This window comes from Miniopterus natalensis, chromosome 19 (assembly GCF_054644295.1).
Source record: "Miniopterus natalensis isolate mMinNat1 chromosome 19, mMinNat1.hap1, whole genome shotgun sequence".
Taxonomy (NCBI): domain Eukaryota; kingdom Metazoa; phylum Chordata; class Mammalia; order Chiroptera; family Miniopteridae; genus Miniopterus; species Miniopterus natalensis.
In genome coordinates this window covers 33507055-33529489 of record NC_142099.1, presented here as the reverse complement: position 1 = coordinate 33529489, position 22435 = coordinate 33507055, and the positions used below count along the sequence as shown (strand labels likewise).

Genomic DNA, 22435 nt, shown 5'->3' with positions numbered 1-22435 from the left:
GGCAACAGGAAATAAATGAAGGACAAGGACCTGGAATGCCTGAGTCTGAGTCCTGTCTGTTCTCTTAGAGCCCATCCCTTACCTATAAAGTGCTTGCAATCCATCCTTTACCTGTAAAGTGAGGACTAATTCTGCACCACCTCCAATGCCATGTGCCCCAACCCGGCTTCAAACCCTCAACCCAGGCATGTGCCCTGACCGGGATTTGAACCGGCAACCTTTCTGTGCACAGGACGACACTCAACGAACTGAACCACTACGGCTGGGGGCCAATGCCATGACTCTTAAATTTTGATCTACCTCCACTCAATCCTACATAGTAAGACAGGTTTGTGTATGAAAAGTCTTCTCATCTTCTAGCTCTGCGGAAAACAGCCCAAAGGCCAGCAAGCGCTCAGCCTCAGGAGCCCAGCAGGGCTCCATCTGTCCTGGAGTTGTCCTGTGCTTCTTCCATTTCACTCTACTCTCCAGCCACATTCAGTGCTTCAATCATATCCTCCGCCTGCTCAGAGTTTTCTAGGGTCCCATCTCTTTTGAATCTATAGAAATTGTTCTAATCTACCCTACCGGCCTCCCTGTGCCATTAAACTCATGTCCTCAGCCATCTCCTGTTTTCCCCTTCATGCTTCCTCCCCCACCTCCGAGCTTTTACCCAAGAAGTCTCATGATCTTGCTCAAGGAAACCTTCCCAGATTTGTTGATCCCAGGGCTGCCACGTACAGTTGAACAGTTTGTGGGCTGCACAAAGGCATTCACTGAGGGGGCAAGTTGAGAAACTGAACTGCATTCTGCTTGCCAGTTCTTGTATTGTGGTTCAGAGACGTGTCTACGGGAGGGATTCCCCTTATTATTACCCAAAAGTACCACCTGCTCTCCAAGCTGCATGTCATACACAAGGAACACACCTGCCAAGAGGGGTTTGTACCAAGGTTCTTCATAGACCAGCAATGTGGCCCCAGCTGTGCCCCTCCTGTCCTCAGTATTCTCCAGTTCCAAACCCCATTTCCCATCATCACAACTGTATTGACATATTTTACTGATTCCTTGTAAAGTTGCTTTCTTTTTTCTCATACTAAGCTGAGATCTCGCCCATTTTTCTGTATCCTGGTACCTAAGAAAACTTTTTTCCCTCTCACTCTGTTCAAGCTCAGATAAACAGTAATTGAGGTTAGATACCAGGTAATGTCCAGGACCTACAGGATCAGTAAACCAGAGGAGGGAGTAGTAGCCTCCTTCCTTGGCAGCGAGGCTAGACTCAGGGCAGCCCAGACTGAGGCAGGGGGCTGGCCGATCCTCCTTCTGAAAGGCCCTGCCAGCCCTGTGATGTCCCCCTCCAGGAAATGGGGCCAGTTCTATGCAAATTCGTTCTTGCCCAGGAGTTTGGTTTCTTCTCTCCGAACTCCTGGCACAGTGGAACCAACATGAGCGGCCGCTTGGCAGGACAGAGAGGAGCAGGCTAGCAGTCCCAAGGCTCAGGTGACAGGGCCAGGCCCAGGAGACGGGGATGTTGACTGGGGCTTTAACAGCCCTCCTGATGCCAATCTCAGCTGAAAACTCGATATTTCCACTTGGAACAAGAAACACCAGCAGAGGGCCGGGGAGAGGAGGGTCGTGTACCAGGAGCGCCCCCTGCAGGTCTCACTGGGTAGCACTAGAAGAGAGGAAGGCGGCACAGGCCCGTGGAGATGTCAGGAGATGCCTGGGATGGTGGGATCAGGGCCAGGAGGAGCAGGAGGAGGTAGCGAGCATTTACTGAGTCTGCAATGTGCCAGGCACTGCCTCACGTAATTCTCATGACAATCCCAGGAGGTGGATAATATGGTTATTTTCATTTCTCAGGTGAACAAACCGTTGAGAGGTTAAGTAACTTGCTCAAAGTCACCCAGTTGGAAGTGCACAGAGCTGGGATTTGAACCCAAGCCACTGCCTCCAGAGATTATATTATTTAGTTATTTAGTACCACCTTTCCCATCTTGCCAGTTCATTCCAGGAACTTTTAACCCTCTGATGTCCATTTTTCCTCTCTTCCTGCTCTTCCAGATTGTATCTTCTTGTTCTAACTTTAAGAAATCTGGAGAACAGATCGATAATAATACTGAAAATAACAATAGCTGGTGCTTGTATACCACTCTCTGCTTTTAATTATTTCCCTGGAGAAAATGAACATTGAATATTTCTATTTCTCCGATTTTCCCCCTTATTTTTATCAATGTTCCTACAGCTATCTCTATACAGTTCTGATCAATTTATAAGAATATTTTATGCTTTTTTAATGTAACCGTGTGCCTACATGCACATTTATATATATGAACATGGTAACCAATTCTATTGCTATGCCACAGATATTACATTATTGAGGCAGTGTAACTTTGTGAAAATAGTGTGGGGGGGTGACACAGGTGTGCGAGTTTGACTGCTATCTCTGCCATATCCAAACTCTGTGACATTTGGTAAATCACTCAACCTTTCTCAGTTTTAGTTTTCTCCTCTATAAATAAAGAAAATAATACCTATCTCATTGGGTATCTCACAGGGTTTTTAAATGAGGCATGTGTCTACTTCATAGCTGATGCTCAACAGATGATTAGCAGCAATGTTAGGATTAGGTGTTTAAGTGTTTATCCCCCCCCCCCCCCCTTTGGACCATGAGCTGTTCTGGGCAGAGACATATTCATTTCTGTAACCACCCCCACCTAACACATTGCTTAACACTTGGACTCCATAAACGTCTGTTGAATGAATAGTTAGTAAGCCCGAACCTAGCCTTTCTCTCTGTTGGATATGTGGATTGTTTCCAGACTTTTCCCTATTAACAAAATTAACTTCAAAGACCTATTTATATGTTGCCTCATTTGATCTACACACCTGTGAAGTAGGTGGAGAGGAGCTATTTGCACATGTCCACACCCTGTGATAGATGGAACAACTGTGGCTAAAGGAAGGGAAGTGACTCCCATGGGTTACATCACAAATTAGTAATATAGAACCCCTTACCCTGCCTCCCTTCCTTGGGTAGATTTCTTTTCCCTCGAGCCATCTTTTTCTGGATCAGGGTGGCCTCTCCAAAAATGGAGACTGTGATGTTGGGCCTGACCTGAGAGTATCACCTGCACCCAGAGGCTCCTCTTGGAAGTGATGAGGGGCCAGCTCCTACATGGCCCTTTGAATCCCCAGGAAACAAAACGCCTTATTCCCAAACACGCCAGGGCCTGTATTTTCCCAGAGCAGGGAGCTTCCCAGGAAAGAGCAAGCGTGCCAGCTTTTTTTTTCTTTCTTTTTCTTTCCTGAGGTGGTGAGAAGGCAAGCTATGAGTTGTCCAAGAGGAGGGACTTTGGCTAAAAATAAGGATGGCGTGTGGATCAGCCTCTAGTGGTACCCAGGACTACGCAGGGGAGGGGGATGCTCTAGAGCTGTCGCCAGGCTGGTTGCTGTGGAAACAGGAGAGGAGCAGGGGAACCTGGGAAGTGCGGATGACACAGATAGCAAGTCCTAGTCCGAGCTGCCGCTACATTTAGGAGCAACAGCGGTGTCTGGTGTCTACTTCGGCTCTCACCCTCCAAGGGGACCAGGGTGTGGGGGCGGTGGCAGGGGCCTAGAAGCTTCCCCCCAGGGGTCTTTGCTGCCGGCTGCTCTCCTCTCCACACACCGTGAGTTGAGTTGTGGGGGGAGGGGGGATTGGGCCCCTATTTCCACGGCAAGTGGGGGAGTAGGGATTTGGGAAGAGCTGATTCCTGAGGGAGTTTTCACCAGATGTCCTTCCAAAAGATAAGCCTCCTTGCTGGCGAGCACTTCCTAGGGGAAGAAAGGGAGATCAGGAAAATGTGGAAAGGGGTCAGAGAGAGCACAAAAAATAGAAAGGAGTAGGCTGGAGGGGCAAGACTCTGGAGGGAAGGTGCTGAAATCAAGTCTCTGATCCTGGGGTAGAGGTAATAACAACCCCACACCTTTCCTTCCCCACTGAAAAGAATGCAGCCCCCACTCAGGAAGACAGGAAAGGAAAGGGGACACCATCAAAGTTAGGCTCACCTAGGTCCCTGGGCAATGGAGAACGGAAGAGTTTTGGGGGCGATCAGACCCTGGGATTCCTTCCCCGCCCCTGGGCAGAGAGGTCTGTCCCAGCAGGCCAACTGGGGGTCAGGCTACCCAATATCCTGAGAAAACATCTGTAAGTCCACCTGAAGCTAGGATAAGTGGGACTCAGGTACTTTTCTGCATGACCTGAGGACCCTGAGCTGTTCAGAGCTTAGAGATCACTTCCTGAGGACATCCTGGGCTGCGGGGACTGAACAGGAAGCCCACTGTTGGGGGAAGGGAACACTGTAATCTGCCATTGCTTTGGGGCTCCTAGACCCTGTGTCCCCTGACTCCTCCTGGAAAATAAATTTGGGGAGTGCCCCTAAGCTCTAAGATATCTTGTATTGGTTTCTCCTCCAGTCTCAGTACACACACACACACACACACACACACACACACACACACGGCCTCCAAAGGTCTAGCTGCAGAGTACCTCAGTCCAGAACTTAAATTCTGAATCGCTGGGTTTGGGATTACATATTTACATATCCAGATTGTCTCTCCTCAGGACCTGGTCAAACATACAGGCCATCTGTGATCCTCATGTCACACTCCTCTCCTCCAAACCCCACTCCAGACAACTCAGGTTTCCTTGAAGTCTGGGAAAGGATGATTTCCGGGAAGAAAGATAGGTTAAGTAGTCTCAAATCCTTATTCTAAACCTTTCCTGGTGTGGTCCACATCTCCTAGGGGCCCCTGGGTGCCTGGGGGAGGTCCCTGGATGTCTCTCTCCGGGCAGGCTGCAACTCAGAGAGCTCCCTCCAGAGCAAGAATTTGAGGCAAAATCAGGTGGGCTTCTCTTGGAATGTGAGCTTTGGGGCATGTGGGGGTGGAGGGGTGTTAGCATGGTCAGTGGGAGGTAGGATGTTGTGGGGAAAGAGCTGGAGGGAAGGGGGAGGTAAATGTGGGTGCTTAGTGCTTCACTGGACCTAGTTAATTACATCTCACAAAGAACAGGAGAGCAGAGGGATACAAGCCTAACTCCTGATGAACTTTGCTCTTCCTTTACCCCGGGATCTGTGTTGGTGGCATGTCCTCTAATCCTCTGGGCCATTTTCAGGCTGTCTCCACTGTGGAAAGAACCCAAGAAAAATGGGGTTATTCTACAGCAGCAATGAGCATGGTTAGTGCTCAGGGCGGGGGTTTCCAGTAGGAATTTCCTAGTGTGGGGACTTGCTCACTGGAGATTTTTCTCCCACTCTCCACCACTTCCATTTCTCCTTTGTAAGCTTGCTGGGAGGAGTAAGATGTGGGTGGGGAGAGAGTGAGTGAGGGCCAGGGAGGAAGGAGCTGGGAGAGACTTTCTGTGTGTCAGTCTCGAGGGGAACTTCAGAAGAGCCTGGTTATGGTTAGAATGAACTGTGAACAGAGATGAGGGGACTGACCTGGCAATAGCTAGGGAGGAGCTGCAGTGGAGCAGCGATTTTCAATCCATAATGCACGGCACACTGGTGCGCTGCAAGCATTTCTTAAAACACGCAAGCTACGACTATTTCGCTATAGGCACTGTCCTCTCTTCCCTTTGATTGTCAAATAAAAAAATGACAACAGCCAACATGACAATAGCCGTCCGGTGTCAATGAATCAAAATTACACCTTTTTTTTTTTTTTTTTTTTTGGTCAGGTTGGCAAAAATATATACCTTCTGGCGTGTTGTAGAATTTTAGTAATTAGCTGGTGTGTGCCATGAGATGAAAAAGGTTGAAGGTCGCTGCTGGAGAGGGAGGTTAACTGCCCGCCTCCAAGGAGCCCAGTCCAATGACTGCAGGAAACTGCCCCGGCCTGGGCCTTTTGCCCCGGGATGCCCGCGGAGTGCCGCACACCTCGAGAGAGGTGGTAGGGCCAAGGTCTCCGGTACGGCCTTCCCCTGAAAGTCACCATCACGCTCGGATGGTGCTGTCCCGGCTGATCCTCGCGCTTCTGGGAGCCGGGGGAGCAGCGCGTTTCGCCCGCGTCGCTCCCATTCCACTGAGGTGGAGACTGAGGCCAAGGGGCGCGAAGGGCCTCGCTCGGGCCCCCAGCGCCCGGCGCTGGCCCCGGCTGCCTCAGCCTCTCGCGCGGGTCGGTGAACGGGCTCCGTCTTCTCCGTCCCGCAGGAGCCGCGCCGCCGCCCAGGGGAGGCGCCCGCGGCCGCGCGGACCCGGCGCCGCCGCCGCCATGGCGCAGGAGGGCGCGGGCCCGGGCGCGGGCCCCGAGCAGCCGCCGCGGCGCCGCGGCCGCCAGCGCTACGTGGAGAAGGACGGCCGGTGCAACGTGCAGCAGGGCAACGTGCGCGAGACCTACCGCTACCTGACCGACCTGTTCACCACGCTCGTGGACCTGCAGTGGCGCCTCAGCCTGCTCTTCTTCGTGCTCGCCTACGCGCTCACCTGGCTCTTCTTCGGCGCCATCTGGTGGCTCATCGCCTACGGCCGCGGCGACCTGGAGCACCTGGAGGACGCGGCCTGGACGCCCTGCGTCAACAACCTCAACGGCTTCGTGGCCGCCTTCCTCTTCTCCATCGAGACGGAGACCACCATCGGCTACGGGCACCGCGTCATCACCGACCAGTGCCCCGAGGGCATCGTGCTGCTGCTGCTGCAGGCCATCCTGGGCTCCATGGTGAACGCCTTCATGGTGGGCTGCATGTTCGTCAAGATCTCGCAGCCCAACAAGCGCGCGGCCACGCTCGTCTTCTCCTCGCACGCCGTGGTGTCGCTGCGCGACGGCCGCCTCTGCCTCATGTTCCGCGTGGGCGACCTGCGCTCCTCGCACATCGTGGAGGCCTCCATCCGCGCCAAGCTCATCCGCTCGCGCCAGACGCTGGAGGGGGAGTTCATCCCGCTGCACCAGACCGACCTCAGCGTGGGCTTCGACACGGGCGACGACCGCCTCTTCCTCGTGTCGCCGCTGGTCATCAGCCACGAGATCGACGCCGCCAGCCCCTTCTGGGAGGCGTCGCGCCGCGCCCTCGAGAGGGACGACTTCGAGATTGTGGTCATCCTGGAGGGCATGGTGGAAGCCACGGGTGCGGCCCGCGGGGGGGGGGGCGGGGGCGGGGCGGGGCGCGGGGGCGGGGCGCGGGGGGCGGGGGGCGGGCGCCCGGAGACGGTGCACCGGGAACCTGGCGGCGGTCGGGGAGCCAGGCGGCAGGGGGACCCCGGCTGGGGCGGGCGCGTGAGCAGAGTGACCCCGCAGAGAGGCCAGAGGAAGCTGGGGCCCTGGGCCGAGCGGTCGGAGCCTCCGGGAAAGGGGACAGGACTAGTCACAGCTGCCACTCACCCACCCCGCGCCCCGAGCACCTTAAACCTCCGGGCTCACGGCCGCAAGGAGAGCCCACGACGGCAATTGCCTGTTGCCGTGCTCGTTTTCCCAGAGGAGCTTGGCCCGGCCGAAGGTTAGGTAGGTTGTCCACAGCCATAGGTAGGGGGCGGCCGCGCCTGCAGAGGCCCGGCAGCCTGGCTGCAGGGGTCGGTGGTGCAGGTCGGACAGGCGCGTAGGTTCCCGGTGTTTGCCACTCAGAGAGGCCCAGGCCCCTGGAATCTGGTGGCGAGCGATTTTCCATGGCCTGAGTTAGTCCTAAGCTGCACTTTAAGGAGAGGTGGGTACCTGGTCTCACCTCTGCCTCAGTTTCCCCGTCCATCCAAAGCTTCTGAACTTCCACTGAGCAGGGAAATAGAGGCCCCTGGCACTTCTGGTTGCTTCCCAGGAGGAACCGGCAGCGCACCTGCGACCTCAGTGCTTCCCACTCAGGCTTCCACAGCCAAGGGCTGGGAGCAGGTGGAAAAGCCCGGGGGGGGGGGCAGCCGGTGAGGTCCTTCCGGACTTGAGGTCTAGGAGCGGGGGGAGGGTTAGAAAACTGCAGGGGGGTAACCAAAGGCCGGGCAGCTCCCGCCGCTGTTGTCAGAGCCTTTGCACTCTGCTGGCTTCTCCCACAAGCCTCGCCCTCAAACCCCCTCCTGGCCCTACGCCACCCTCTGCCTCACTGTTCCCATTTTCCCTCTTAACCACCCCCAGGACCCTCCTAGCTCTTTCCCTCCCCCACTCACCCCACCCCTTTCTATCTCTATCCCTCCAGCTTCATTTTGCCAGTACCTGAGGCAGCCCCTCCCTTACAGAGATGTTCCCTCTTCTCCCTTTGTACCCAGCCTTTCTCTTCATCTCAGCCCTCTGTCCCCAGCGTCCCTTGGCCCCTTCTTCTGCCTCACTGGATTCTTCCTATTCCAGCCTTCCTCAAAGGAACGAAGGACACCAGTGACCCTAAAATGCCTCAGTGTGGGGCTTGCCATGGTGAGAGCCAGTCTCTGGTTAGCTGACGTTTGCCCTTCTTCTCCCCCTTGCTCTGAGGTGAACATGGGCTGAGGTGGATAGGAGAGACCCTGGGGTAGGAGGAGACCCTCTTGCCCTGGGGGGGTGCCACCTGAGAGGGAGAACAAGACACAGGTCCAGGGCAAGGAGGGTGGGGTGGAGAAGATAGGGATGGGTGTCTGGCTTTTTAAAAGCAACAAAACTGGAAAGGATGGTATTATTTTGGGTGTGAGAGTGAGAATCCAAAATGCTTTTGAAAAGCAAGTATAATGAGCCAAAATCCAACAAGGTGACATTTAAAAGGAGTAAATATAAAAGTCTACATTTAGGCTTTTAAAAAAAAATCACTTATGTAAGCACAGCATGGAAGAGCCCTGGTGAGAAAGAACTGGGGGTTTTAGTTGGCCACAGGCTTAATGTCATGGCAATGTGTTACAGCCTCCAAAATGTTTATATAATGTAATCTTGGGCCCCATTAGCTACAGCAGGATGGCCAGAAGAGAGAGGTGGTAAGCCCTCTCTGTGCAAGGATCAGGCCCGATTGGAGTACTTATCACAAAATACTTAAAGGATCTTCCTTGGCCATTCTGATTTACAGCCAAGAAAATAAAATTTTGGAAAGCCAGGTCACATGAGGAATGCGGGAAGGTGACAGGGATGTTCAGCCTGAAAAAGAGAAGACGTGATGGAACCTGAGACTCCTCTTTTCAGATACTTGAAGGGGTGTCATATGGCAGAGGAGTGAAACCAAAGGGTGAAAATCCAGGGAGGCAGATTTTAGCTCTGTATAAAGAACTGAGCTGTTAGAGTCATCCTGCAAAGGAGTGGGCACCTTGTGAGGTGGTGAGCTCTCAATTCGGGGAGGTAATCAAGTACAAGCCAGATGCCCACAAGTGAGAATGCTCCAGGGGAGCCCTGTATGGAGAGGGAAGTTGGACTAGATGATCCTCAAGATCAATTTTAAGGTTAAGCTTCTCTGATTGGCATCTTCAGCGGAGAGGCAGGGAGAGAGTGGGTTGGAGATGAAGAGTTGTACAATTGGCCAAGAGATGAGAGAACTGAGCAAGTACTGGAAGAAAGTGGGCTGGACCAAAAGGGGGTGGGGAGGGATATAAGGAAGGGTGCTGGGAATAGGGCTGAGGCGGGAGGGGGAAGCCTGGGGCTGGGATCCCCCTGACCCATGCCCCTCCCCCCAGGAATGACATGCCAAGCTCGGAGCTCCTACCTGGTGGACGAGGTGCTGTGGGGCCACCGCTTCACATCGGTGCTGACCCTGGAGGATGGCTTCTACGAGGTGGACTATGCCAGCTTCCACCAAACTTTTGAGGTGCCCACACCCTCGTGCAGCGCCCGGGAGCTGGCTGAGGCAGCAGCCCGCCTTGACGCCCATCTCTACTGGTCTATACCCAGCCAGCTGGATGAAAAAGTCGAGGAAGAGGGGGCGAGGGAGGGGGCAGGGGAGGGGGCAGGGGAAGAGGCTGAGGCTGACAAGGGGCAGAATGGCTGCCTGCCACCACCAGAAAGTGAATCTAAGGTATGACAGTTTCTCCCCTGTGGCAGGACCAGACGCAGGTACCTCGGGCGCTGGATATTGGAGGCAGAGAGGGAATCCGGTGAGGTCCCCTGGAATGGGCTGAGGCTGGAGAGGCCCCTCAGAATCTCGAGTCCAGGATCCAATGTGCAAGGGAGGGGTCCTGATTTCAGGAGAATGGAGGGTGGGGGTGAGTGAACTTACCAGCCCGTCTATGTTTCACCTTCACATCTCTGTTCATGGGTGGACGGATGGACAGAAGGATGGAATTAGGTGGACTGGACGGGAAGATGGAAGCCGATAGACAGCTGGTGGATAAGTAAACGGACGGAAAGACAGGTGGTGCACGCAGGGCTGCTGCTAACCCCTAGAGCATCTTTGTACAAATTCTAAAAAGGCACCCTTTTCCTCCAGACTGACGCCACCCCAGACCAGGGAGAGTGGCTCGGGGCACAGAGTGTCGGCTGGATTTTAGTCCCCGCTCACCTCCTCAGCCAGCTTCCCCAGGTTTGACACACCCGGCTCACTGGACAGTAGCCCCCGCTGGCCCAGAGGAGAGAAAGCTGGGGGGAGGCAGGCAGAGGTGAGGAGGGTGTCCTCCCAGCTCCAGCCCCACCACTGCCGGGCTGGATGGGGGGGGGGGGGGGGGGGGCAGAGGAGACGCTGTAGGGGTGGCTCAGCAGGGTGCCAGTGACTGTCTATTGCTCAGGGAAACGGGAAGTAGGGAGCAGGGAGCTCTCAGAGCTGGGTTCTTGGGAAAGGAGCGCTGCTTTCTGACAGAGGAGTGGGATTTCATAAGTACCTCTGCAGATATAGGAGGGTAGAGAGGTTCTGAGGAGGAAGAGGGCCAGGGAGAGACTGAGGTAGGTTCACTAGATTTGGGACACAGGGGCCTTTGGGAAAGCAGAATTAGTCTTGGGGCACAGTGAGAGGGAGTCATTCATATCATTCATTGGGTGACATTGGGTATAGAGCACTGAACCAGGCACATAGGGGGTGGACAGAGACCCATTTCCTATCTCGTAATATAGTGCTCATGGGAAACACAGAGAAGTATGCCCATGGCAACTGTTTCAAAGTGAGAACCTGAGCAGTCTCTCTGAGCAGGGGTAGAAGGGTTTGGTAATCAGAAAGCTGGGGACTGAGCGTGGCACAGGGAATGAGCCAAGCCATCAGCTGGAACACTTGAGTGAGCATCAGAGTCACCTGGAGGGCTTGTGGAAACAGACTGCGGCCCCCTTCCCAGAGCTTCTGACCCAAAAGGTCTGAGGTGGAGACCAAACGTGCACTTCTAACAGGTTCCCAGGTCATGCTGACACTGCTGGAATGGGGACCCTTGTTTGAGAATGACTGCTCTAAGAGAAGACCTGGAGAGGGGGCACCCAAGCTGAGAAGCTGAGGAATCGTGGGGTGGAGACTGAAACATAAAGGGTGGAGTCGTGTGTAGGGAAAGGGTACCAGGGCTGATGAGTTTAACTCTGGGCCCGGGAACTCACCCATCAGTGGAAATAGGGCAGTGACAACTAGAGAGAGTGTTTGGGGAAGATAAGTAGGCAATTCAGATAGGAGGAGGCAGTCAGGAGGCCTTGAGGAGATTTCTGGGGAGATGGTGGGAGCTACAGCAGGCAGTGGCAAAGGAGGGAATCCCCTGTAGGTTCTTACTTTCACAGTAGTATCTTTGCTGCAGGCATTTTTGCTGCGAACATTTTCACCACATAACTGATTGGCTATAAGGCAATTTTGTCATTAAAAAGAAGGCAATTAAAGGGCATAGAGGGGATAAAAGGTGATGGAAAAAATAAAAGACTTTATTGTGAAAAACAAGGTATTCGAATACATTTAAAAAGTGTGCCGACTCATGACAGTACTGCACAAATCACCGATTTTTTGTGTGTGGTTGTCTTAGTTCTATGGGAAATATGGATTCAACTCTGCACCTTCAAAGAAGGACCTTGGCCTCTCTTTCTCCCCACAATGTAGTCTTTCAAAATAAGAAACTAACTCTTGGGGCAAATCATCGTCATCTGGAAGAAATGCTTACTATTTTAAGACCAGCACCCTGTCTACTCATCACTGTATAGACAATTATGGAAACTAGCTGAGATTTATATATAATATAAAAATGGAAATATTGCAAGAACTTGATGAATGGAGAAATGAAACCAGAATGACAACTAGCTTAAATACATTAAGTCTGCTGAAAGTGATTGATTTGTATATGGAGAAATGAAACCAAACCAAAAAACACCCCCTCCCCCAAAAAAACTGTCAAACAGCTATTTTATCCCTCTCACAGCAAAATTGCCTTATGGCCTTTTAGTTATGCATTGAAAATGCTTCGGGCAAAAGTGCTTGCAGCAAAGGCGCTACAACAAACACACCGGATACACCCTTGTAGGACTTCGGAGGCAGGATTAAATGTGGGAAAGAATGTGAGAGAAGCGAGGCATCCAACAGCTGGCTGTGTCTGTGGCCTGTGGTCTGCCCAGCTGGGACAGGAGCCCCTACAGATGCTATTCCCATTCCATGGCCACTCCCTTCCCCCCGTCATCCCAGTCACCAAGGGTACCCTCCAGGAGGGGCAAGGGGGGAGCAACAGCAAGTTGAGAAGTAGTTACTGGGGACCTGAGGCTGGCCTCCTGAGAGAAAAGTGTGTGCCCAAGCAAGCATGCTCTCTGACACTGGCTACACCCCACTCGTGTCCTTGAATAAAAGTCTATGGGAAAACACTCCAATCTGCTCCATTCCAGGCTGGGAAGCTGAGGTCCTATGGGACCTGTGCCTCCTAGAAGCAGAAATGTGGGTCCCAGAGAAGTCCATGCCAGTTTGGGTCCACTCAGAGAGGACGTCTTTGCCTTAGGTCACAGGGCCACCTGAGTGAGCATCAGAGATGAGATCCCGGAACCCTAGAGTCACCTGAAGAACAAATGTTGGGATGCAGGATGGAGAGTCATTTTGGTTTAACTCAGTGAAAAAGCTGGAGTCTGTACAGGAGGGAGTGGGCTGTCTGTATCCACACACACACACACACACACACACACAGTAGTTAATCCATTGCAAGTGAATGGGCAGAGAAACTGAGGCTGGATGGAAGTCACTGAGGCCCCACCACACCTTTGCTCACCATTCAGGGCACCACTGGGTACAGTGCAAAGTCCTGAGTAATAGTCCTGACACTGTCACTAATTAGCTCTATAATTCTGGGTAAGTCACATGACTTCTCTGGGCCTCAGTTTCCCCATCCATAAAAACAACACTTAGCAAACTAGTAATGCTCAATAATGTTTAAATAACTGAATTGAAAGAGGTAGACTGGAAAAAAATTATATACCTATATAACAATTAAAAAAAAGACAGAGGTAGGCTGGGTGCCTCTTAAGGTGGTGCAGTAAGAATTCTAAGATTAAACCCTTAGATGAGGGTGAGGCAAGGCCTAGGGGGCGGGGTGCTTGCAGGCTGTGAGAGTGGGTGTATCCTGGGGCTCGGGACACACAGACCTCCCTCCCCTGACTGCTGTGTAGCCACCACCCAGGCAGGGCTGTGTTCTGGGGCTTCTGTTCTGCGCTGTCAGACAGAATGAAGATGGGGAGGAAAAGGCTGAGGCCCCAGGGCCAGTGGGAGGAGTCAGGTCCAAGATGTGCCGGGACCAGCAGAATGAAGTGCAGAGTGGTGCCGAGAACTCAGAAGGGGCACCGGCCCCTGGAAGTCTGTGCGCTGCAACCTAGGAGAGGCCGAGACGGGACCCTCCCTTCTGGGCTCCCCTCCCTGAGTAGGAGTCCCAGTAGGAACCAGCTCAGCACTGACAGCTAGGTAGCAGATGGGACCCTTCCGGGGGTGGGTGGCACAGCCCACGGGGGCCAGATGGTGTTTGTGGTGGGAAGAGAAGCCTGGGTCATCCAGAATAGGTTGTCACCCCCAACAACCTCCCTGTCACACCCCCCAGCCCCTTTTATAGCCTGATGGCAGGGAAGACTCAGCCAGCCCTAGATTTTATAAAACAAGTTTATTCATATTTTAGAAAAACTAATTCTAGGACAGGGAAGGCCTCCCTACGGGCTGGGTATGAGATCAAGAACAGAAAGCCAGAGGGAGGAACCAGGAAGGAAGGAGGAGGGAATGGGGACCATGCCCCCCCACTGAGTGGGGATAGGTCAAATAAATTAAAGGAAGGGCAGACTGAGGGAGACGGTATCCGGGCAACCGGAGGTGGGCTTGGAGCTGGGCTGGAAGACAGTCACACCTGTGAGGGCTGGAGAGAGAGTGGAGTGGGCGAAGGAAAGCCCTGAGTGGGGCTCCCTCCCGCCCTCGCCCGTGAACAGGATCCTGCAGGGAGCTGGGAGCCGGCCCCTCCTCAGGTGGGGCCAAGGGGCAGGCGGGGCACCTCAGCTTGAGAAGGTAAGGCTGGGGGTCCCTTCCCTCACCTGGGCAGGAGGCGCGCAAGGGATCATCGTTTTCGCAGCCTCTTCATGAAGCAGCAGGTGATGGTGCTAAGGATGATGGCGCCGGTGACCAGGGCAACCCCTGCACCCACCAGCAGGGGCACGAGCAGGGTGTCCAGGGCTGGGCGAGAGAGAATGGCGGTGTTCAGCCTGGGGTGCCGCTGCGCCCCACACACTGTCTCCCTGAAGCACCAGCACCTTCTCTATCAAGTTGTCTGCAGCCACCTCCCCCCTAATCACAGACAGATCTCCCAGCCCACTCCTGCCTTCTCAGCACTCAAGTCAACCTCCACCAAGGACCCTGGGGCAGATGGGCACTGGAGGACTAAGAGCTGGATTTTCAAGACTCTCCGTGGGAAGTGATGCGGAGGGAAAGGGGGGCCAGCAGTAGGAGGATCATGTGGAAAGGGAAGCATTAGAGCATGGGGCTGGAGGAAGGTGGTGAGTGAGGAGGGGAGGGTGGGAGCCACTCACCATGCAGGTAGGGGTAGACTGTGACAGGCCCTGAGCGGGCACTGCCCACCTGGTACCAGCTATAGTCAGCATGCTGCACCCAGGCGCTGGGGGCACAGTGGTATACACCTTCATCCTCGGGCCCCAAGCTGTGTAGTCTCAGTCGATGGCTTCGGGGCCCCACCAGCTCCACGCTCACAGGGCCTCCTCCAGGTCTGACCCCCAGCTTTGCCACACCATCCTGACCCATGCCACCCACCAGCTGGGCAGGGGCCACGCTCAGCTCCTGGTCCTTAGATCGCTCCACCCACCAGCTGGTGGCCAGCCGCAGCCCCGAGGGACCACCCCGCACAGAGATGTTGCAGAGCAGGGAGGCAGTCTCCCCGCGGTACACCGCGCCTCCTGCCAGCCACGCCACAGCCTCCAGCACCACACCTGCACAACAAAGACCGGGGGATCAGAGGGTGAAGGGTCGGGGCGGGCGGGGGAGCATTGGGTCTAGACTGCTGTCCAAGCAACACCCCAGGAAATTTAAGGTGTCCCCACAATCTTAGGAGAGGAGTGGGAGACTAAGGCATGGAGGCAGCTGATGGAGAGAGCGAGAGAATAGTAACGGAAAAGGGTTCTACGAGCCCAACCCACCCCTCTTACCTTCCTCCCGCACATGCACAGGGAGGGGCCGGGAGCGGGCACTGGCTGCTTCACGAAGCCGGGCCCCAGACCCTCGGACGTAGGCCTTGGCGAGGCAGCGGTAGGTGCCTGCATCGCCAGGCTGGGCAGCCTCCAGCCGTAGCCGGTAGGTTCTGGATGCCACCTTCTCCATGGCAATGTGCCGGCCCTCATAGCCAGGGCCCAGGCTGCCCACACCCTCTGTGTCCAACTGGGCTACCAGGCGGCCAGGCCCAGGTGCCCCTGCAGGTGCCATCTCCCAGCCCACAGAGTACGCAGCATGATGGCCTGGTGGGGGCAGTGCCCCTGACACATTGCACAGCAGTTCCAAGGGCTCCCCCGGGCCAATCCGACGTTCACCGGGCCCCACTGCCACTGCTAGCTGGCTGGCTGAAACACAGGAGGGGGAGGAGGTGTCATGGAGGCAGGAGTGGGCAGGGAGTGCCTGGCTCCCCAGCTGTAGTTCCCTTGACAGCAGCAACTTCGAAGCCACTCATCTGACCCTCGTGGAGTATGTCTCCCCCACTCAGGGGCCTGACTCACCCCTCAGCCATGGCCCTCCTATCTCCACTCCAACTCTAAGTGGAGAAAACCCATCATGGGTACAGAGGGAAGAGATGCTCACTTGAGGAAAGGTGGGCTCCCTGGTCAGATAATGACCATCTAGTGTCCCAGATGCCCGTGGTGCCCAATGAGACACCATGGCTCCCAGCCCCTGTACTTACACAGAGTCTGCACGTCCACATGGGCCAGGACAGCCCTCTTCTCCGCAATCTGGGCCCAGCTACCATCAGGATCCTGAATCCACTCACTGGCAGTGCAGTGGTAGGTGCCAGCATCCTCGGCCTGGGCGCCCCCCACCACCATGCGGTACCGCTCAGCTCCCTCCTTGCTCAGCCGCAGCTCCCCTGCAGCTAGCCGCTCAGCGTAGGGAGCACCAGCCTCCACAGCCAGGTCAGGCCGAAGCCCCACCACTTCCTGCAGAGTTGCTCGCCCCACGGGTGCCTCAGGCACGGCTCGTCCAAAGGACACCGCCAGGTGTGTGTGCTTCTGCGTGCTTGTCCGTGCCAGGCAGCCCAGCGCCAGCTCCTGCCCCTCGTGCACCATCAGGCGAGGGGGAGAAGTCGGAGCCTGGCGGCCTCGGGGCCCTGGGGAGGTAGCAGATACCTGCAGCACATCTGGAAGAACTGGAGAGAACAGCTGGCGTGAAGGGAGGGCTGGGAGCTAGTAGATCTCGTTACTGTTTCCTACATACAACCTATTTAGACTGTGAGCTGCTAGAGGGTGGAGATTTCATGGTGTACTATTTCTTCTGCGACTCAGTGGTGCTAAGCTCAGTGCTGGGCACACAACAGGCACTCAATATACACACTTGCTGCATATCACAGAACCAGCCAATTGCCTACTCACCCTTACGTTTGGGACTGACCACTGTTGGAGATACTCAGAAGGAAGGCTCTGTCTTCCTTCTCAGAAGACAAAGAAACTTAAGAGAGCAAGAACGTCACATGGTCTTACTCCTCCTACCCCACCTCTGCTTTCCCCCCTCCTCCTCCAGATCTGGATCCTATCTCCAGGAATGGATTGATTCACCCTGTGAGGGAATGGAGAGGGAATTGGACAGTCTAACGGTGCTTCTTCTCTCCCAGGAGGTAGCTCAATGGAATAAGAAGAGCAGTGGACTGGAAGAAGAGCAGCCACTAACTTGTTGGGTGATTTTGTGCAAGTCACTTGACCTCTTTGGGCCTCAGGTCCTCTTCTGCAAAACCTAAGGGGTGATTAGATAGGTCCCTCCTGGCCTGACTTTCTGCCCTTTTTTGCGGGTGGTGGCCCCACGCCTTCCCCGGGCCCAGTACCTCTCAGTTCCACCTTGCCGCTGTAGCTGCCCAGGTAGCGGGTGTCGGTGGAGGGTGTGTAGCACTCATAAACTCCAGCATCTTGGGCCTGCAGGCGGGCGATGTTGAGCACCACAGCATCACCCCGCAGACGCTGCACCTGCACCTCACCGGCTGCCACACGGGGCCCAAAGACAGCATAGGAGAACTGGGCATCCCTGGTACTAACAATGCCCAGTGCAGTCTCTGGGGCCTCAGGTCTGTACAGGAACCACTCAAAGTCCTGCTGGGCAGGGCCATCATAGCCAGTGACATTGCAGGAGATAGAGATGGCTGTGCCAACCACGCGGTACAGCGGCCCCTCAGGGACCAGCACCTCCCGGGCACAGCATCCAACTCCTGTAGGGAAGAAGAGGGGGAGTTGGGAATGCCTGGATCCCCATGCATCCCCCCCACTACCTGCACCATTCTTGGCCCCTGCTCCTGAAAGGAAAGAAAACCTGGGGAAAGTTAGTAAGCCACTTGGACCATGTTCTGAAAACAGGAAAAGAACGTTGAGAACAAGGAAAGAAGACACTCGGATCTCAAGAAAATGATACACAGCCAAGTTTGCTTCAGAACCCAGAAATATCCCATTTCTGGCCAGCCAGAAGCAGAGAGCCTATGGGCAGAATGGGGAGCCTCTGCTTCCTGTTTTAACTATTTCCTGATTCCAGCTATACCTTGATTCCCTCCCCGCATTCCCTCTCCCATTCTCATGTCTGTGGTTCCTGCTCTGGCCTGATCAGCAGGGCCTTCTACCTGAGGGACTCTGAAACCACATGTCCCCCTCCTTTGTTTGAGAGGAGCAGGCAAATTCTTGCTCAAAAGGACTGGTTGGCTCAGCTAAGTCACCTGGGCCAGGGGACTCCAGACAATGGAGCCAGTAGCCCAAGCTGAACAGGGCACAGACCCAGTCATTTCTCACCACACAATGCCCCCCTCCCCCAAGCTGTGCCATGAGCTCACTGCTTCTCCCACCCCACAGGGCTGCAGAGGCAGCTGAGGCTGATGGGGCAAGAGCCAGCTTCTGCCCTGGCCTCTCGGGACAGAAGATTCCCCCCTCCCCCCAGTGCCTGCCAATCTCAGAGGCTGGCCCAGCTGATGCACAATGACCGCCCCCAACTCCCTAACAAAAGCCTTCATTTGCATATGGTATGCATTCATTTATATGTGACTCCCTTTCCATAGAGAGACAGGAAACCCCCAGCTGTCCCTTCCCAGTTTTCTCTCCTAAGAGAGACCAAAACTCTCATTTCTTGTGTGTGTGTGTGTGTGTGTGTGTGTGTGTGTGTGTGTGTATTTTAAATTTTTATTTATTTATTTTAGAGACAGAGGAAAGGAGAGAGAAACATCGATTAGTTGTTTCACCTATTTATGCATTCACTGGTTGATTCTTGTATGTGCCCTGACCAGGGATGGAACCCATACATAACCTTGGCATATCAAGACCATGAGACCATGCTCTAACCAACTGAGCTACTCTACCCCAACCCCCAGGCTCCACATTGCCCCAGTGGATACTCCCAGGGGTTTGGAGGGCTCAGCTTCCTCTTTCTTTCCTTCCATCCTAGCCACACTAGATAAGCTCATGGAACCTCAGAATGTAAAGAGGGCTGGGGCAGACCCCTGCCTCCATTTTACACATGAGAAAGGTAAGACAGAAGTACACTGTCTTGGCCTGATCCCACTGTCCTTGGATATCTTCTACATGTCCCTGCAGAGAAACAAAGCCAGAAAGGAAGATGGGGAGCTCCAAGGCAAGCAAGGCCTAAAGGGATGACCTCACCAACCAGACTGTCATTCCCAGGGGCATCCCTAAGGCCTGTCCTCAGGGGCTGAGTCTGAGGTCAAACTCTGTCTTCTAGCTCCTCCAAAAGTACTCCCCTTGACTCTCCCACCTGAGCAGGCTCCTTGCCCTTCTTCCTGTGGCTGAGTCACTAGGAGAACTTGTGGTAGCCTGGCTAGGGAGCAGAATGGGAGTCAGCCCCATTCCTGTCCCCAGCTATATGGCCTGGATTTGTCCCTTCATTTCCCAGGCCTCAGTTTCCACACTGAGAGCTAACAGCTCCCACTCTGACTGTGTGACTCAGGAGGGCCCTGTCTGAGGGTGCTTTATAATCAAGGTACTGGCAAAGATGTATGAGTTGACACCTTTCCTAGCCTCCACCTTTCCTAGCCTCCACTTTCTAGTGCCTCCAGGCAGACTCTGCTCAGAAGGCCGCCTCCCACCTTCCTGGTTCCACAACTGCTGATGCTTGGAGATCCCCATGGGAAAGTCACCTCCACTGCCTTACGAAACCAGCTGCCAGGCAGCTCTCTCCCCAGCCACATCTCCTCTGTGTTAGCAGAGAGGGAAGGGAGAGCAGAGACTTGCTTTGCAGTCAGACAGATCTGGGTTCAAATCCCAGATCCAACACTCACTAGATGTGTCCTCTAGGGAAGTTACTCCGTTTTCCTCATCTTTAAAATGACTGTAAGTGCCCGGCAGGCTCTTTCATCTCTGTGCATCACACTTCTCTACCTCCCTTGAGGTCCTCTCTGCTCCACACTGCCCACTGGGGGAAATGGGACAAGTGCTAGGCAACAGGGCCCTCTGACATCCCCCTGCCTCCCACCAGGGCCCCAATAAGAGGACTCATTCTATTCCCATAGGGCCCAGGGAACTATGCAGGAGAGGGAGACTCTGCTTGGTGCCACTGTGCAGCTCTGGTCCAGAAAAGGCAGCTGGAGCTAAATCAGCCTGCGCCTGGACTATGGCAGCTCCGAATCCTGGTGGCAAGACTACCCCCACCCTCACCCTCACCCTCACCCTCACCCCCCATACTGCATTCTTATTTCAAGGGCTTCAGTCTCCTGAACATCTCTGTGCAGGCAGTCTCACTGTCTTGATGCCATGCTCCTCCCCAGGCATCTACAGGGAGCCCTTCAGTTCATGCCGAAAACAACCCCAACGTCACTGCCCTCATGCATCCACGCAGCAGCGGCCTGCCATGAACACCCACCAGGACAGAAACAGGGTGCTTGGAGATCCCAGCATCAGTCTCCATGGAGCCTGGTTTCTTCTGAGGCAGGAAAGCTGGGCCTAACTGCGTGTGACCACCAGTGGGAGGCTACAGAGCCAAGTGCCACCTGAGGGTGGGGAAGTGGGGCAGAGGGACCCTGCCCAGGCTGGAGATTGGGGATGAGAGGGAACTACGCCCAACCTCAGACGATGAACTGCGTAACCTCAGAGGATGAGGGCAATTACTTCAAGGATCATGGGCAGAACCGGCGCCTGGGCCTCTGGCCAAGTAGGGGCAATTACGAAAACCGGCAGACGCTGCCCACGCAGAGCGGGCACCCCAGGGCGGGCCTGAAGCCGAGTATGAGGCAGAGAAGAGTCACAGCATTTGGGCGCAGCGACCCCAGGATTTGAATAAGCAGGGCGCTCTGGAGGCGCCCCTGACGAAGAAGTGGGGTGCAAGGGGCTCCGAGGTGTTGGGAAGGCTGGCAGGCTGGGAGCCAGGCGGCAGGCACCTGCCGGGCGGGCTGGGGGCTCGGGGCAGGGGCCGGGCTTACCCAGCATGAGCAGCAGCAGCGGCGGCGTGGAACCCAGGGCGCCCATCCTGCGCGGCCGGCTCTCGGGAGGCTCCGGGGCGGGTGCGAGCGCTGGATGGCCAGGGGCTCGGGGGGCGCATGCCCGGGTTAGGGGCGCAAAGCGGAGCCGCGAAGCGTGGGTGCTCGGCGGGAGCTGAGCGGAGGCTGCCAAGTCCCCTCCTTCCTCGCCTTCCTCCCTCCGCCTTCCCCTACCGCTCCCCGCCTCCTCCGAGCCCGGGTGAAGCCTTCCCGCCCCGCCCCGGCCGGGCTCCGCCCCGCCCCCAGGCTGCCGCCCCGCCCCGTGCGCCGGGTCCCCAACCGCGCCCGACCCCCCGGCCCAGGCTCCGCCCCGATCTCCGATCCTGGCCCCGCCTCGTTCCGGGTTCCGGCCCCGGTCCCGCCCCGCCCCTGTCGGGGGCTCCGCGAAGGCCCGGGTCCTGAACTTCGGCCCTCGCTCGGCCCTGACCCCGGCCTGGCCCCGCCCACTCCAGTGCTGACCCCGGGCCGCCCCGCCCACCCAGCAAGGCCCCGCCCCGCCCCGCCCCGCCCCGCGCTCCCCGCGGGCTCCGGCCGGGTGGCCGCTGGCGACCGCTGGCGACCCCGGGGCTCAGCCGAGTCCCCACCCGCCGCGCCGCGCAGGGCACTGTTACCCGGCACCTGCCAGCCTTTCCCTGCGAGCTGGTGCCCGGGCCCTGGGCTGGGCGGGGTGACTGTGGCCACGCACTGAGAATCCGGCTGTTTGCTCGGGCCGCTAGGCCTCGCCCCAAAGCCCGCTGCCGTGGGCATGGCGGGACTCCCGGGCCGCGGACGCGGAGGAGCTGGGCCCAAGGGCGCTGGGGACCAGTGTGCCAACCCCTGGGCAGGCCCGGGGGAAAGACGTGTGGAGGGTGGGCCGCGGGCGCCTCCGCTCCCTGGTGGCCCTGGTCTAGTAGCTTAACCTCCTCCTAGCCCAGTTTTCTTGTTGGCAAACTGACACCCACCCCAAAGGGTTCTTGTGATGACTGATTGAAATAATGTACGTAAGGTGTTCGGCACATAACAAGATATAGAGACAGGGTGTTTTTGTTTTCTTTTTGAATTATTATTTAAACTGCTTGCTAAGAAAAAGGTTTCGTTTAAACTTAAGGAAAGGGTAAGCCTGCGTTTGGGTGAAGGAGACTTGATTTCCAGTTTTTGGAGGAGACGGGCTTCCCTGGCACTGGGAAGGGCGAGGCCTGCCCTGTAGGTGGGAGAATGGAAGAGGCCCCTTTCCTAGGGGCTCTGTCTCCTCCCCTAGGAGAGGGTGGAGAGGGACAGGAAGGGTGGGGCGGGAATGGGGAGAAGGAAAACCAGCTCTGCAAAGCCAAGGCTGTCAAAGGGACTGTGGAAGGCGACCCCAGAGCTCATCTAGTATCTTCGCTCCCTAAACCCCTACCTGCCCCCACACTTCCCCCCACCCTCCCACTCATTTTCCAACCCCTTTAGTGAAGGAAGAAACAAACCCTGAGGGGGGAAGTGGCACTGGCCAGACCAGACCTTCCTGGACTTCC

At 55.7% G+C, this 22435-nt stretch overlaps 2 protein-coding genes across 2 annotated transcripts; one reads left to right on the top strand and one right to left on the bottom strand.

Moving 5' to 3' along the window:
• The first annotated feature begins 6231 nt into the window (after positions 1–6231).
• On the top strand, positions 6232–9901 carry KCNJ9 (potassium inwardly rectifying channel subfamily J member 9). Its single transcript, XM_087827941.1, has 2 exons — positions 6232–7081; positions 9558–9901. The coding sequence occupies exons 1-2, from the start codon at positions 6232–6234 to the stop codon at positions 9899–9901; spliced, it is 1194 nt and encodes a 397-aa protein (XP_087684067.1).
• Positions 9902–13886: 3985 nt separating this feature from the next.
• Positions 13887–21083, bottom strand: IGSF8 (immunoglobulin superfamily member 8). Its single transcript, XM_087828240.1, has 7 exons — positions 20889–21083; positions 17310–17687; positions 16179–16640; positions 15436–15843; positions 14806–15219; positions 14314–14452; positions 13887–14141 (listed from the first exon to the last, which is right to left on the bottom strand). The coding sequence occupies exons 1-6, from the start codon at positions 20932–20934 to the stop codon at positions 14337–14339; spliced, it is 1824 nt and encodes a 607-aa protein (XP_087684366.1). The 5' UTR covers positions 20935–21083; the 3' UTR covers positions 13887–14141; positions 14314–14336.
• Positions 21084–22435: the final 1352 nt, after the last annotated feature.

Excerpts from the sequence above, each read along its gene's own strand:
- KCNJ9 (XM_087827941.1), top strand. The coding sequence starts at position 6,232 with ATGGCGCAGGAGGGCGCGGGCCCGGGCGCGGGCCCCGAGCAGCCGCCG. Across the intron at positions 7,082-9,557 it reads GGGCATGGTGGAAGCCACGG|GAATGACATGCCAAGCTCGG; the intron begins GTGCGGCCCGCG and ends CCCTCCCCCCAG.
- IGSF8 (XM_087828240.1), bottom strand. The coding sequence starts at position 20,934 with ATGGGCGCCCTGGGTTCCACGCCGCCGCTGCTGCTGCTCATGCTGG. Across the intron at positions 15,844-16,178 it reads TGTGGACGTGCAGACTCTGT|CCAGCCAGCTAGCAGTGGCA; the intron begins GTAAGTACAGGG and ends CCTGTGTTTCAG. Across the intron at positions 14,453-14,805 it reads AGTCTACCCCTACCTGCATG|CCCTGGACACCCTGCTCGTG; the intron begins GTGAGTGGCTCC and ends TCTCTCGCCCAG.